Here is a 15,903-nt window from a genome sequence, read left to right as displayed (position 1 = left end):
CAAAAGGATTTTCCTGCGAACTGTCTGTGCACCAACATGCAGCATTTGAAACAATACCTACACATAGAAGTGGGAACTCTCATGAATTGAACTACTAAAAATTAAAAGGAACCCTGTTAATGAACAATCAATAAATCAGTTAAACAAACTGTTCAAAGGAGAACATTTTATCAAGGTTAGAGCATACTCTGCCATACAACAAATGTTCTTTGCAGTCAGGATTTCATTTGAAAGGCTTTTTGTTTGCTGCACCGTCTGACCTCAATCAGCCAGAAAACTACAAATTTAGAGTGCATCTGCTTCATTCCTCTGCACAATTCTACACAATTTATGACTGTTCTTCTTCAATACATGCACAAAAATTGAAAAATAATCCTTAATTAACAAAATCTTTCATAAAGTCATTTCCAAATTGTGAAAATGTCATTGTCAAACTGGGACACCTCTCACATGCCTTTTGGTCATCATGATTTAAAGTAGACTCACTGAGGAGGTTAATAATTAAAATTTAATGTTTCAAAAGTTAACTTACGCCTTGTTGAACATAAAAACACACTTTCACTTGTTAGTGAGTGAGTGTGGTAGTTTAGTTTTACACCGCTTTTAGCAACATTCCAGCAATATCATGGACCCCAGAAATATGCTTCAGACATTGTACCAGTGTGGGGAATCGAACCCAGGCCTTTGGGTGAGGAAATGCTTTAACCACTAGGCTAACCACTGCCCCTTTCAGTTGCTAGATAAAGTTGATCACCAAAACAGGTATTCTATCCTTCACTCCCGCACAACACATTTCGATTAGTTATCAATGTCGTACTGCTACGTCAAAACAAACATCTAACTGTTAAAACATCCAAAAACATTTAATAGCTTGTGGCAAACTAAAGTCAGCATGAAGGTAAAACTGATCAACATCAACGTTAAAAGGAATGAACTTTCACCCAAAACATACTAATACATACAGAAGCCAGAAACTGGAACATTACAGAAGTGGTTTTGATCAGTTACGTTTGAATGGGTTCACATATTGTTGTACAACTGTCACACAGCATAGCTTCAGTAAGTGTACCGAATAATTTATTGCAAACAACGCTGGTCAGGGATGAGATGATCACTAATTCGTGGGGACTATCGTCAATGGAAGAGGTGGGTATAGACTAGTGGAGGTGCGATTAATTGAAATAATCGAAGATTGGTCGCAATGACTTAATGACCATGCAATTGATCATGTTTTCTCATAATCGAACACAAACAGTTTTGGAACACTTGTTTGCATTAACAATATTAACAATGTTTTTTTCTGTTACATTTCATAAGCACTACTAGCTCATTCCAGGTCAGGATTGAATTTATCTTAAAGACTCCAGGAAATTTATGTTCCTAACATACTAGTCATCCTGTAAAGAAGTGAAATTTGCAAATGCATTGTGTGCAATTTGCAAAAAAACCGGAAAGGACATGTGTTTTTTAAAAAAAATTGTGCATTAAGAAACATAACCACGAAAATTTGATAAATGACGCTAACCAATTATTTTCGATGATTCATCGGCTGTAATGAACCAATCATCAATTATGAGATTTTAGCCAATTCCCAACACTAGTATTGACACAGGGGATGCTTCACACACGAGACAGCAGGTGTATGGATGACGTGATGTGGTTACATACTCCAGGGGGCACAGTGACCTGTCCGTCCACGTGGTAACACAACGCGGTCATTGTGCTGCAACATTCACCCGCGGCTGGACACACAAGTGCTGATTCAGGCCTCCATTTGGCCAACTCTCAGACAATCTAATTACCCAATAAACCTAGACCATTATTGGATGAAAGAGAGCCCCAGAACATCTCTTGTCAGGTAAAGATCAGTGCTTCTGCTGTCAATACTCTCATAATCACCAGTGTAAAACTGGTGGTTTAGGTGGGAAACTTGACAGTTCCCACACGGATCCCAAGGCATGTAATTTAGCACTGAAATGTGATTGTATGCTGTCGGTGTCTGCCGAGTTGCCAGGTAATGTATGAATGATGAGAATTAAAGTCTCGTGTTATTGATGAAGCGTCAAACTCTCATTACCATAAAGTCGGTATTCCAGGACCCACTGAAGTGGATCAGAAGGCCTTCACAATAAAATCAAAGGATCTATTGTCAGCCATCATGGAGAAAAACAGTACCATATTGAACATGCTCCAACATGCATAACATCCCCACAATACACATCAACAGCCTAGAAATCAATATACCACATTGATATGTCAAATACCAGGACATAAAACATACTTGCAGTTACAGTTGAACCCAAATAGTCACTGACTGTTTCACGAAAACGGTTCTATAGGCATGGCATACTCACATCATTCGACATGGTCCTGTCCGTAGCTGACAAGGCTTGCTCGCTGCCGGACAGGGAGGCAGACTGTTCTGTCAGAAAGGCTTTGTTTTCGTACGTGTGCTGGTCATCTAGATCCGGTCCCGAGGTGGATTTAACGGATGGCTGTTGCTCTGGGGACAGGTCCACTGCAGCGCCATGCTGACTGTTGTCCTCTTCATCCTCACTCCCAGGAGGGCTAACATCATCTGTTGCTTGACCTTTCTCTGCCAGGGATGCTGCCTCCTCTGTTTGTTTGTCTGGTAATAACATGACACAGGGATTACACCAAGACCATGGTGCGGAACACTGAATTATAGATTCCAACTGGAAGATACAAGTGTTTATGGCCAGTAGAGGTTGTTGGTTCACAGCTAACTGCCATGGTGCCGGTATTGTCCCACTGCTGGTTCATACAGTTTTTATTGCCAGCAGTAAATCTCAGAACTACTGCCTGACCATTCCACTGCTGAATGCTCCATCTCATTTGTCAATGTTGCCCAGATTCCCTTCATCATGTCTCATAGCATGAATTATTCCACGGCATTATGTTGAAACAAAATGGAAATACGTGTCTGCCTAAAATATTGACAATAAACTGTATGTGTCTATTGTGTGTAATATGAACGGTTTTGAATGATAAAAACACACTCATTAGAGTGAGTGAGTGAGTGAGTTTTACGCACCCATGTGGAGAATGGAACTTTGGTTTTCGGCGTGATAAGCGAACGCTACAATCACTAGACTACCTCACCACCCCCACACTCAGTAGAAGTGGTGGAAAGATATTTTGTAGGAAGTAAACTGTGAAATTTGATTTCTTAATATGTCTTAAGGTACCATGGGTCTCTAAAGCATACTTGAATCTGTTTGATTCAATATTACATTTCAGCTTCTACTATATACACCTGTGCTTTGTCACAAGTACAATTGCCTTGCCTCTGCATGTTTTTATGACAATGCCACTAGTAGGCATGATATAGTCACCTTTTCGCAAACACTGTATCGTAGATAGACAGTTTCATAAACACATGCCCATGACAATCTCTTGTTTCGGAGACACTGAAAATGTCCAGTGTTTTGTTGTTCTGATTCTATTAATTACACATGCAATATTTGACATCAAAATCTAAAATATGCCAAATTAAAATCATGAAATTGAGTTAACAATTAAACAAAACATGTGTCACACGACAAACATATTCACTGTAGGTTAGTGAGTGAGAGAGTTTTATTTTTACGCCGCACTCAGCAATATTCCAGCTATATGGCAGCGGTCTGTAAATAATCGAGTCTGGACCAGACAATCCACTGATCAGCAGCATGAGCATCGATCTGTGCAATTGGGAACCGATGACATGTGTCAACCAAGCCAGCGAGGCTGACCACCCGATCATGTTAGTCGCCTCTTATGACAAGCATGGGTTACTGAAGGTTTATTCTAACCGGACCTTCAAGGGTTAACTGTAGGTTAAATTACAGTTGTGTTTGATTGTATGGGTGAGGAGGAATGTTTGAAAGAGCGTGGACATGTTAAAGAGTACCTCGTTAAATTTCTATTACAATGTTACTGGTATATATTGATGAGACCATATGCTCCACAATTCACCAACCACCTCACCAAATTTGCAAGTAAGTAGAACATGTGAATGAGAACTGGATGTTGATCCTTTCAATACATGCATGGATTGGACATATGTCAACACTAAATATGTATCTTAAATTGAGTAAATACACTGACTTTAGGGAATTTCAGGCATCTGATTTATTGTTGAAGACTACAAGTCCAAATTGAATTCAAGAGGACACACAAACAATGCAAACAAACTGTGGAAAATTCACATGGTGCCAAGCATCCATTTTCTCTCAGGTCAGCCATTTAAAAGGAGAACACTTGCAAGTGCAAAAAAAAGACAGGAAATTAAAAAAAAAAGGCCAATTGAAGATGCCAATTTTAAATTTTTCCACACCATTAAATTCAAGATATTCTTGACGGAACAATGAGCAGATGATGATTTAGACAGGATGTCACATGACAACATGGCTGAAACTTTGTGCAAATGATACTTTGATAATTGTTTCTTTAACCAATCCTAAGATACCTTAGCTGCTGTAGCTCGTTTTTGTAACGCTACTGTATCTTTCCGATATTCCCATGGGCTGTAGTAAATTTTATCCAGTATTAATTAATATTGGTGTCCCTTTAATACAATCACATTCAAAATTTGTGTGGATGACATCAAAAGAATACTGTTCAACCAAATTTACAAATTATTAGTGGGGAAGCCAAATTGGGGTGAATTTTTTTTACTAATGGCGGGAGATCCCGTATCCCCATTGTCTATACTGCAGATGGACATTTCTGTAATGCATGAGATGCAAGCTGCCGTACACTGAAACCTGCCACTAATAGAATAATGTGAACCAAGTTAAACCTGAAATAGGGTGAGTGTGAGTGAGTGAGTGAGTTTAGTTTTACATCATATTCCAGCAGGGCGGGGGGCACTAGACCAGAAATGGAGAACAAATATACCTAGCTGTTACTTTACAATTATACTATTCCTTGAAAGCAGGGCATGTTTTTCATCCATTTCTTTCTAAAATAACTACATACACAGCATTAAATGTTAACAACTGTATATATTTAATAATCTCAGAACATTCAGAACTAACTGATCCTGGGGGAGTTACCGTAGTTAACACAATCAGGGCCCACCCCCAATAACCATCCTTATTCACAGACTGCAAGCCTTGCCACCCAATCAGTCATCATGAAGACGACTTTCTAAATGCCATGTTGCTGCAGCTATGAAATTCCGAGCTCTGGGATTTTAATCGCACAATGGACCTTTTGATCCGAGGTCCATCACCTTGTCCACATGACCAAAGAGGATAACCCTATCAGCAAGCTGTCAAGGTAAGGTTGTCTTCTGTGGGATGACTCTATCCCGTCTCGAGTATTGGAACATCAGATGCTTAATTGGCATTTTAGAAGATGATATTTGATGAACATAGAGATCTTTTCTGGGTTACATCTTCTTTTTATTCTCGAGTACAACGTTTCCCGATCATGAAATTGACTGGGAAACTGAAGTCCTCGCAAAAAACATCAATGACTGGCGGAAACGCAAGTTGATTGAAGCTATCTTCATCAAACGCACAAAACCAGCAATAAACAGGGATCAGGGTGTCTACCTCCCTAATGCATGGTACATAAAACAATAAGACAATACCCTACCCTCGTCACTGTTCCCATGTATAAAGCATAATTTCTATGTATACACTGCTATTACTTTACATTCTATACATTTATAAATACGTCTCTGTACATTTCTAAATCAATCAACAATTTTGTATAAGTATCTGCACATCCATTAATTTTGCAGTAAACAACATCTTATATATTCATAATAACATGTATTCTATTAGCCATGTCATCTGTATCTATTGACCACCACATGTATTGCATCGTCATAGCATTGTGACGTCACGGCCAGAGTTAACAGTTACTGTTCAGTTTTACCTGATGATGGGGCCAGAACAAGCCCTGAAACGTTGTACTCGAGAATAAAAAGAAGATGTAACCCAGAAAAAATCTCTATGTTTATTGGAACATCATTGAAATCTGGATTAATCCCCACTGATAATACATCTGCAAACAGCATCTTGACTATTGCAGAGGAATCTAGGAATGTTATTTTTTTCAGGATTGTCAATGTCATGATGAATATTATGAGAATCATTTTCGGCAGCTATTTTACCCACGTTGATGTGACATCTTGATTGAGAGAGAACAATGACTCCAACTCAATTGGTTTTCAGATTCAATCAGTCAATCGTGCATCCCATGGGAGAGGCGGGACAAAGTATGTGTGTCCATTTTCAGGAAAATCCTAGTGAATCAAATGTTTAGGCTGTATCACTCAAAGTGTTTAAATGTGCAGTGTTTTGTTAATGTTTGTCTGGAAAGGTCGGAAAAGACTTTTAAAGTAAACATTCTTTGAAGCAGATTGTAAAAGAAAAATTTTGTAAAAGAGAAAATTGATCACAACTTCTTTCCCTTTGAAACCTTTTTCATACAGACTAATTATGTTTCATCATGCAGCTTCTTCTAAAACAAAATGTCATCTTTAAAGGTGTTCACCATGCATGTATGTAATTCTAGGCCAGAAAGTGCTATTGATTTCTGTAGCACACAACACCAGTCCGTGGTGAAAGAATCACTTCAAGACATTGATGTGTGTCATGGTGAGCGGGCAGACAGGGGAAGTGAATAGAATCCTTCAACTGTGAAATCTGTCAATAACAGATTAAGTTATGGGCTGCAATTCACTTAAACTTATTAAATCAGAACAAGATTTATCAGGTGTAATGTGTGTGTGTGTGTGTACTTCATATGGTCATTGATGTGTGTGTGTGTGTGTGTGCGTGTGTGTGACATTACACAGTATCAAGGTGAGGTGAGGTGAAATTGGGTTGTGCTTGAGAATATTTCGCTCATATGACGACGTGCATGCGTGTGTATGTGTATGTGTGGCTGCTTGTACTAGCCCAGACTGAAGCTGGTTTTATAGTGCCAGCCCACTGAGATACCATGCCGCAGTGAAGCATGAATACCCCACTCAGACACATTATACTGACTCCGAGCCGACCAGTCCTTGTTGTACCCATTAATGCTGAGCGCCAGACAGGGACCAACAAGTACCATATTTTAACGTCTTTTTGTATGACGCTGTCGGGGATCGAACCCGCGACCTTCTGCTCTCCAGGCGGATGCTCTAACCACTACACCACGGAGGCGGTCCAGTATGAAGGTACTTGATATGATCACTGTTGTGTATGTGCGTATGTGCGTGCCAGTACAAAGTATGAAGGTACTTCATATGATTGCTGTGTATGTGCATGCGTGCCAGTACAGAGTATGAAGGTACTTCATATGATTGCTGTGTATATGTGTGCGTGCCAGTACAGAGTATGAAGGTACTTCATATGATTGCTGTGTATGTGTGCATGCGTGCCAGTACAGAGTATGAAGGTACTTCATATGATTGCTGTGTATGCGTGCCAGTACAGAGTATGAAGGTACTTCATATGATTGCTGTGTATGTGCATGCGTGCCAGTACAGAGTATGAAGGTACTTCATATGATTGCTGTGTATGTGTGATGCGTGCCAGTACAGAGTATGAAGGTACTTCATATGATTGTATGTATGTATGTGCCAGTACAGAGTATGAAGGTACTTCATATGATTGCTGTGTATGTGCGTGCGTGCCAGTACAGAGTATGAAGGTACTTCATATGATTGCTGTGTATGTGCGCGTGCCAGTACAGAGTATGAAGGTACTTCATATGATTGCTGTGTATGCGTGTGCGTGCCAGTACAGAGTATGAAGGTACTTCATATGATTGCTGTGTATGTGCGTGCCAGTACAGAGTATGAAGGTACTTCATATGATTGCTGTGTATGTGCATGCGTGCCAGTACAGAGTATGAAGGTACTTCATATGATTGCTGTGTATGTGCGTGCCAGTACAGAGTATGAAGGTACTTCATATGATTGCTGTGTATGTGTGTGCGTGCCAGTACAGAGTATGAAGGTACTTCATATGATTGCTGTGTGTGCGTGCCAGTACAGAGTATGAAGGTACTTCATATGATTGCTGTGTATGTGTGTGCGTGCCAGTACAGAGTATGAAGGTACTTCATATGATTGCTGTGTATGTGCGTGCGTGCCAGTACAGAGTATGAAGGTACTTCATATGATTGCTGTGTATGTGTGTGCATGTATGCCAGTACAGAGTATGAAGGTACTTCATATGATTGCTGTGTATGTGCATCGCGTGCCAGTACAGAGTATGAAGGTACTTCATATGATTGCTGTGTATGTATGTGATAGTGCCAGTACAGAGTATGAAGGTACTTCATATGATTGCTGTGTATGTGTATGTGCGTGCCAGTACAGAGTATGAAGGTACTTCATATGATTGCTGTGTATAATATGTGCGTGCCAGTACAGAGTATGAAGGTACTTCATATGATTGCTGTGTATGTGTGTGCGTGCCAGTACAGAGTATGAAGGTACTTCATATGATTGCTGTGTATGTGCGTGCGTGCCAGTACAGAGTATGAAGGTACTTCATATGATTGCTGTGTATGTGCATGCGTGCCAGTACAGAGTATGAAGGTACTTCATATGATTGCTGTGTATGTGCATGCGTGCCAGTACAGAGTATGAAGGTACTTCATATGATTGCTGTGTATGTGCGTGCCAGTACAGAGTATGAAGGTACTTCATATGATTGCTGTGTATGTGCATGCGTGCCAGTACAGAGTATGAAGGTACTTCATATGATTGCTGTGTATGTGCATGCGTGCCAGTACAGAGTATGAAGGTACATCATATGATTGCTGTGTATGTGCGTGCCAGTACAGAGTATGAAGGTACTTCATATGATTGCTGTGTATGTGTGTATGCGTGCCAGTACAGAGTATGAAGGTACTTCATATGATTGCTGTGTATGTGTGTGTATGTGCATGCCAGTACAGAGTATGAAGGTTACATCATATGATTGCTGTGTGTAGCGTGCCAGTACAGAAGTATGAAGGTACTTCATATGATTGCTGTGTATGTGTATGCGTGCCAGTACAGAGTATGAAGGTACTTCATATGATTGCTGTGTATATGTGCATGCGTGCCAATTACAGAAGTATGAAGGTACATCATATGATTGCTGTGTATGTGTAAAAGTCGTGCCAGTACAGAGTATGAAGGTACTTCATATGATTGCTGTGTATGTGTGTGCATGCCAGTACAAAGTATGAAGGTACTTCATATGATTGCTGTGTATGTGTGCATGCGTGCCAGTACAGAGTATGAAGGTACTTCATATGATTGCTGTGTATGTGTGTGCGTGCCAGTACAGAGTATGAAGGTACTTCATATGATTGCTGTGTATGTGTGTGCGTGCCAGTACAGAGTATGAAGGTACTTCATATGATTGCTGTATATGTGTGTGCATGTGCCAGTACAAAGTATGAAGGTACTTCATATGATTGCTGTAATATGTGTGCGTGCCAGTACAGAGTATGAAGGTACTTCATATGATTGCTGTGTATGTGTGCGTGCCAGTACAGAGTATGAAGGTACTTCATATGATTGCTGTGTATGTGTATGCGTGCCAGTACAGAGTATGAAGGTACTTCATATGATTGCTGTGTATGTGTGTGCTTGCGTGCCAGTACAGAGTATGAAGGTACTTCATATGATTGCTGTGTATGTGTGCGTGCCAGTACAGAGTATGAAGGTACTTCATATGATTGCTGTGTATGTGCATGCGTGCCAGTACAGAGTATGAAGGTACTTCATATGATTGCTGTGTATGTGCATGCGTGCCAGTACAGAGTATGAAGGTACATCATATGATTGCTGTGTATAATGGCGTGCCAGTACAGAGTATGAAGGTACTTCATATGATTGCTGTGTATGTGATAACAGGCATGCGTGCCAGTACAAAGTATGAAGGTACTTCATATGATTGCTATGTATTGTATGTATGCGTGCCAGTACAGAGGTATGAAGGTACTTCATATGATTGCTGTGTAATAGATATTGCGTGATATGTGCGTGCCAGTACAGAGTATGAAGGTACTTCATATGATTGCTGTGTATGTGTGTGCGTGTATGCCAGTACAGAGTATGAAGGTACTTCATATGATTGCTGTGTATGTGCATGCGTGCCAGTACAGAGTATGAAGGTACTTCATATGATTGCTGTGTATGCGTGCCAGTACAGAGTATGAAGGTACATCATATGATTGCTGTGTATGATTGCATGTGTATGTGCCAGTACAGAGTATGAAGGTACTTCATATGATTGCTGTGTATGTGTGCGTGCCAGTACAGAGTATGAAGGTACTTCATATGATTGCTGTGTATGTGTGTAATGCGTGCCAGTACAGAGTATGAAGGTACTTCATATGATTGCTGTGTATGTGTATGCGTGCCAGTACAGAGTATGAAGGTACTTCATATGATTGCTGTGTATGTGTATGCGTGCCAGTACAGAGTATGAAGGTACTTCATATGATTGCTGTGTATGTGCATGCCAGTAGTACAGAGTATGAAGGTACTTCATATGATTGCTGTGTATGTGCGTGCCAGTACAAGTACAAGTATGAAGGTACTTCATATGATTGCTGTATGTGCCAATGTATGCATGCGTGCCAGTACAGAGTATGAAGGTACTTCATATGATTGCTGTGTATGTGCATGCGTGCCAGTACAGAGTATGAAGGTACTTCATATGATTGCTGTGTATGTGCATGCGTGCCAGTACAAAGTATGAAGGTACTTCATATGATTGCTGTGTATGTGCATGCGTGCCAGTACAGAGTATGAAGGTACTTCATATGATTGCTGTGTATGTATGCATGCGTGCCCAGTACAGAGTATGAAGGTACTTCATATGATTGCTGTGTATGTGCGCATTGCAGCCAGTACAGAGTATGAAGGTACTTCATATGATTGCTGTGTATGTGCGTGCGTGCCAGTACAGAGTATGAAGGTACTTCATATGATTGCTGTGTATGTGCATGCGTGCCAGTACAGAGTATGAAGGTACTTCATATGATTGCTGTGTATGTGTATGCATGCCAGTACAAAGTATGAAGGTACTTCATATGATTGCTGTGTATGTGCATGCGTGCCAGGTACAGAGTATGAAGGTACTTCATATGATTGCTGTGTATGTGTGTGTGCATGCCAGTACAGAGTATGAAGGTACTTCATATGATTGCTGTGTATGTGCATGCGTTGCCAGTACAGGTATGAAGGTACTTCATATGATTGCTGTGTATATTGATGATAATATGCGCGTGCCAGTACAGAGTATGAAGGTACTTCATATGATTGCTGTGTATGTGTGCATTGCGTGCCAGTACAGAGTATGAAGGTACTTCATATGATTGCTGTGTGTGTGATGCGCGTGCCAGTACAAAGTATGAAGGTACTTCATATGATTGCTGTGTATGTGCGTGTGCATGCGTGCCAGTACAGAGTATGAAGGTACTTCATATGATTGCTGTGTATGTGTGCATGCGTGCCAGTACAAAGTATGAAGGTACTTCATATGATTGCTGTGTATGTGATATTATGCGTGCATGCGTAGTGCCAGTACAAAGTATGAAGGTACTTCATATGATTGCTGTGTATGTGTGTGCATGCGTGCCAGTACAGAGTATGAAGGTACTTCATATGATTGCTGTGTATGTGTGTGCGTGTGTGCGTGCCAGTACAGAGTATGAAGGTACTTCATATGATTGCTGTGTAAGTGCGTGCGTGTGTGCGTGCCAGTACAGAGTATGAAGGTACTTCATATGATTGCTGTGTATGTGTGCGTGCATGCGTGTGCCAGTACAGAGTATGAAGGTACTTCATATGATTGCTGTGTATGTGTGTGCATGCGTGCCAGTACAGAGTATGAAGGTACTTCATATGATTGCTGTGTATGTGCGTGCGTGCCAGTACAGAGTATGAAGGTACTTCATATGATTGCTGTGTATGTGCGTGCGTGCCAGTACAGAGTATGAAGGTACTTCATATGATTGCTGTGTATGTGCGTGCCAGTACAGAGTATGAAGGTACTTCATATGATTGCTGTGTATGTGCGTGCATGCGTGCCAGTACAGAGTATGAAGGTACTTCATATGATTGCTGTGTATGTGCGTGCATGCGTGCCAGTACAGAGTATGAAGGTACTTCATATGATTGCTGTGTATGTGTGCGTTGTGCGTGCCAGTACAGAGTATGAAGGTACTTCATATGATTGCTGTGTATGTGCGTGCATGCGTGCCAGTACAGAGTATGAAGGTACTTCATATGATTGCTGTGTATGTGTGTGCCAGTACAGAGTATGAAGGTACATCATATGATTGCTGTGTATGTGCGTGCCAGTACAGAGTATGAAGGTACATCATATGATTGCTGTGTATGTGCGTGCGTGCGTGCGTGCCAGTACAGAGTATGAAGGTACTTCATATGATTGCTGTGTATGTGTGTGCGTGTGTGAGTGCCAGTACAGAGTATGAAGGTACTTCATATGATTGCTGTGTATGTGTGTGCATGCGTGCCAGTACAGAGTATGAAGGTACTTCATATGATTGCTGTGTATGTGCATGTGTATGCGTGCCAGTACAGTACAATGTATGAAGGTACTTCATATGATTGCTGTGTATGTGCGTCGTGCGTGCCAGTACAGAGTATGAAGGTACTTCATATGATTGCTGTGTATGCGTGCCAGTACAGAGTATGAAGGTACTTCATATGATTGCTGTGTATGTGCATGCGTGCCAGTACAGAGTATGAAGGTACTTCATATGATTGCTGTGTATGTATGCGTGCCAGTACAGAGTATGAAGGTACTTCATATGATTGCTGTGTATGTGCATGCGTGCCAGTACAGAGTATGAAGGTACTTCATATGATTGCTGTGTATGTGTGTGTTTGCGTGCCAGTACAGAGTATGAGGGTACTTCATATGATTGCTGTGTATGTGCGTGCATGCGTGCCAGTGCAGAGTATGAAGGTACATCATATGATTGCTGTGTATGTGTCTGTTTGCGTGCTAGTACAGAGTATGAAGGTACTTCATATGATTGTTGTGTATGTGTGTGTCACTCTACAAGTGATCATAAACTTGGTTAAAGTTAGTGAGTGAGTGAGTTTAGTTTTACGCCGCACTCAGCAATATTCCAGCGATATGGCGCCGGTCTGTAAATAATCGAGTCTGGAACAGACAATCCAGTGATCAACAGCATGAGCATCGATCTGCGTAATTGGGAACTGATGACATGTGTCAACCAAGTAAGTGAGTCTGACCACCCGATCCCGTTAGTCACCTCTTACGACAAGCATAGTCGCCTTTTGTGGCAAGCATGGGTTGCTGAAGACCTATTCTAACCCGGATCTTCACGGGTCATTAGTTAGTGAATGAGTGAGTTCAGTTTTATGCAGATTTTAGCAATATTCCAGCCATATTACGGCAGGGGACACCAGAAATGGGCTTCACACATTGTACCCATGTGCCATTGTGGGTAATCGAACCCGGGTCTTCTGCGTGATGAGCAAACGCTTTTAACCACTGGGTTTCCCCACCATCCCCTTGGTTAAAGCAAAGGTTATAAAACAAACAAAATATTATTATTGTTAGTATTAATATTATTAGTATCACCTGTTGCTACATCGGCCTTACTCTTGTGACTCTTCCTGCTGCGTGCACTCTTCCCACTCCGGACGCTGCTGCGGATGCTGCCTCTGTGTGTGGCGAGAGTGTCCTGATAACGCTTTAGCACCTCATCATCGCTGTCACTGGAGGAGTCGTCATCGTACTGGTAGGATGTTCCTGAAACATGGTGTCAGATTCCTATATACCGTCACTGGGCCACCATACTGTGCCAGACTCCTCTAACTATACCCTCACTGAGCCATACCATCCCTGGGCCAGACACCTATACTTTCACTGGGCCACCATACTGTGCCAGACTCCTCTAACTATACCTTCACTGAGCCACAATACTGTGTCAAACACCCATACCATCCCTGGGCCAGACACCTATACTTTCACTGGGCCAACATACTGTGCCAGACTCCTCTAACTATACCCTCACTGAGCCATACCATCCCTGGGCCAGACACCTATACTTTCACTGGGCCACCATACTGTGCCAGACTCCTCTAACTATACCTTCACTGAGCCACAATACTGTGTCAAACACCCATACCATCCCTGGGCCAGACACCTATACTTTCACTGGGCCACCACTCTGTGCCAGACACCTTAAACCATATTCACTGGATCAAAACACAGTGTCAAACACCTTTAACTATATAAATAAAATAATTATAAAAATAAATTTGGCAGATATACACATGTTACAGTTTGATTATTCAGTGACCTTATCAAAGCATGAAACGTTTGAAGCATGTGATTTGAAATAAGACCATGCTGATGTGAAAACATCCGACTTCCACAAAACATCTCATCTTTGTAAATCACCTTGGAAATGTCTTGGAAAGCTGAATCTGTGACAAGTTAAACATTTGTAACAACAATTCTCAAGTTTCTTAAGAGCGGTTCATCTTCTGGAAAAGATCTCAAGAAACTCTTACAGCACATGGCACAGCATGTGTAGCATGCAGTGAGGATTGGAGAGGATTTCTGCCTCGGGAGGAATTGATTATCTGTCAAACTGACTACAGCTCTGTCTTTCACAATGTGCTGGAAGTAATTGAGTAATCATCACATTGCTATTATACAATCATGTCAACTGAAAAGAAAAAGTCGGCCTTTTTATATCTGTAACAACTTTATTGAATTAGATTTTGTACGAAAAATACTGGAAAAACCAAGAGTGTGAAATGAGCTGCTTGGCTTCTGCTCCCTCTTTCCTGTACACCGAATATATAGAATCAGTGAGTGAGTTGAGTTTTACGCCTCTTTTAGCAATATTCCAACACTCAGTCATGGTGGGGGACACCGGAAATGGGCTTCACACATTGTACCAATGTGGACAATCGAACCCGGATCTTTAGCGTTACAGGCGAATGCTTTAACCACTAGGCTACCCCACCGCGCCACCAAATGTATAGAAGGAAGCAGAGCTCACTATTTACACAAAGTAGGAGGTAAGCACATTGCACCATTCACCAAAAACAGAATATATAAAGTAAGAGTATGCATGTTCACATGCAACAAAATATACAAAAGTAAGTAGATTGAACCATTCACACAACAGAAACAAAGATTCAAGCTAACAGACATTGGTCACTTATTTTCCCACCAATATTACCGAACTATAAAACAAGATTGAAACAGATCAGTGTTGCAGCATTGATGTCAGGATCAAACTCAACACAAATAACCATCATCTTGACATCTGCTCAGTGAACTACAACTTCCTCGTGTTAAGAGCCTGTCCTTTCTGTGCCCAGCACACCTTCAACGAAGGTTGGGCAATAGAGGGAACGTGTCACATCCTGAAAGATTAATGTGGGTGGAAAGGTCTAAGTGGTGAAGTCACACATGTTTACAACTTTGGTGAAACAAGTAACCACAGGTATGGTGTTGACAAACTTATAAACTTAATTAGATCAAAGGAGTAGGAACTGCTGTAGACAAATTTAGAAACTTCATTGGGCCAAACCAGGAAACGAACCATAGATCACAGGTTTCTGTCATTGCCATCACACAAGAGCTTGTAGCTGTCCTGTATTTAAAGCCCCACAGACTTAAACCAACTGAAGAGTTTATGTTGCCCAAATTGCTGGTTCTCACTCGATCACTGACGAGCCACATGAGATGTAGCTCTGCCATGGATCGGTCGAACTGCTTCACTTGCTACACAAGTATAGAGCTGCAAGGAGGTCATTACAATCTGTGATTAGCTCGCTGGGACGATTGTTTACAGAGCACGAACATTATCTGACACTGCTGAAATATCATTCATCCAGACGGTCCTGAGGGATATGTTTCTTGG

General features: G+C 41.2%; 1 protein-coding gene and 1 long non-coding RNA gene across 10 annotated transcripts in view; both read right to left on the bottom strand.

Annotated features, from left to right (window-relative positions):
• LOC124255486 (synaptotagmin-14-like) overlaps positions 1 to 15,903 on the bottom strand; it is a 123,289-nt gene that overhangs the window by 19,919 nt on the left and 87,467 nt on the right. For 8 of the 9 annotated variants that reach the window (XM_046689417.1, XM_046689416.1, XM_046689413.1 and 5 more), the window contains 2 exons: positions 13,599 to 13,769; positions 2,355 to 2,629 (listed from right to left, as the gene is read on the bottom strand). In XM_046689417.1, the coding sequence (XP_046545373.1) occupies positions 2,355 to 2,629; positions 13,599 to 13,769 (446 nt within the window). The remainder of the gene's footprint in view (positions 1 to 2,354; positions 2,630 to 13,598; positions 13,770 to 15,903) is intronic. The other variant, XM_046689412.1, reaches the window with a different exon arrangement.
• LOC124255489 lies at positions 13,784 to 14,066 on the bottom strand. The gene is made up of 3 exons (XR_006892695.1): positions 13,986 to 14,066; positions 13,876 to 13,924; positions 13,784 to 13,835 (listed from the first exon to the last, which is right to left on the bottom strand). It is a non-coding gene; the product is annotated as an uncharacterized LOC124255489 (long non-coding RNA).

This window comes from Haliotis rubra, unplaced genomic scaffold (genome assembly GCF_003918875.1).
Source record: "Haliotis rubra isolate DU_JTF1 unplaced genomic scaffold, ASM391887v1 Scf60, whole genome shotgun sequence".
NCBI classification, from domain to species: Eukaryota; Metazoa; Mollusca; class Gastropoda; order Lepetellida; family Haliotidae; genus Haliotis; species Haliotis rubra.
This window is presented reverse-complemented; position numbering and strand designations above follow the sequence as displayed.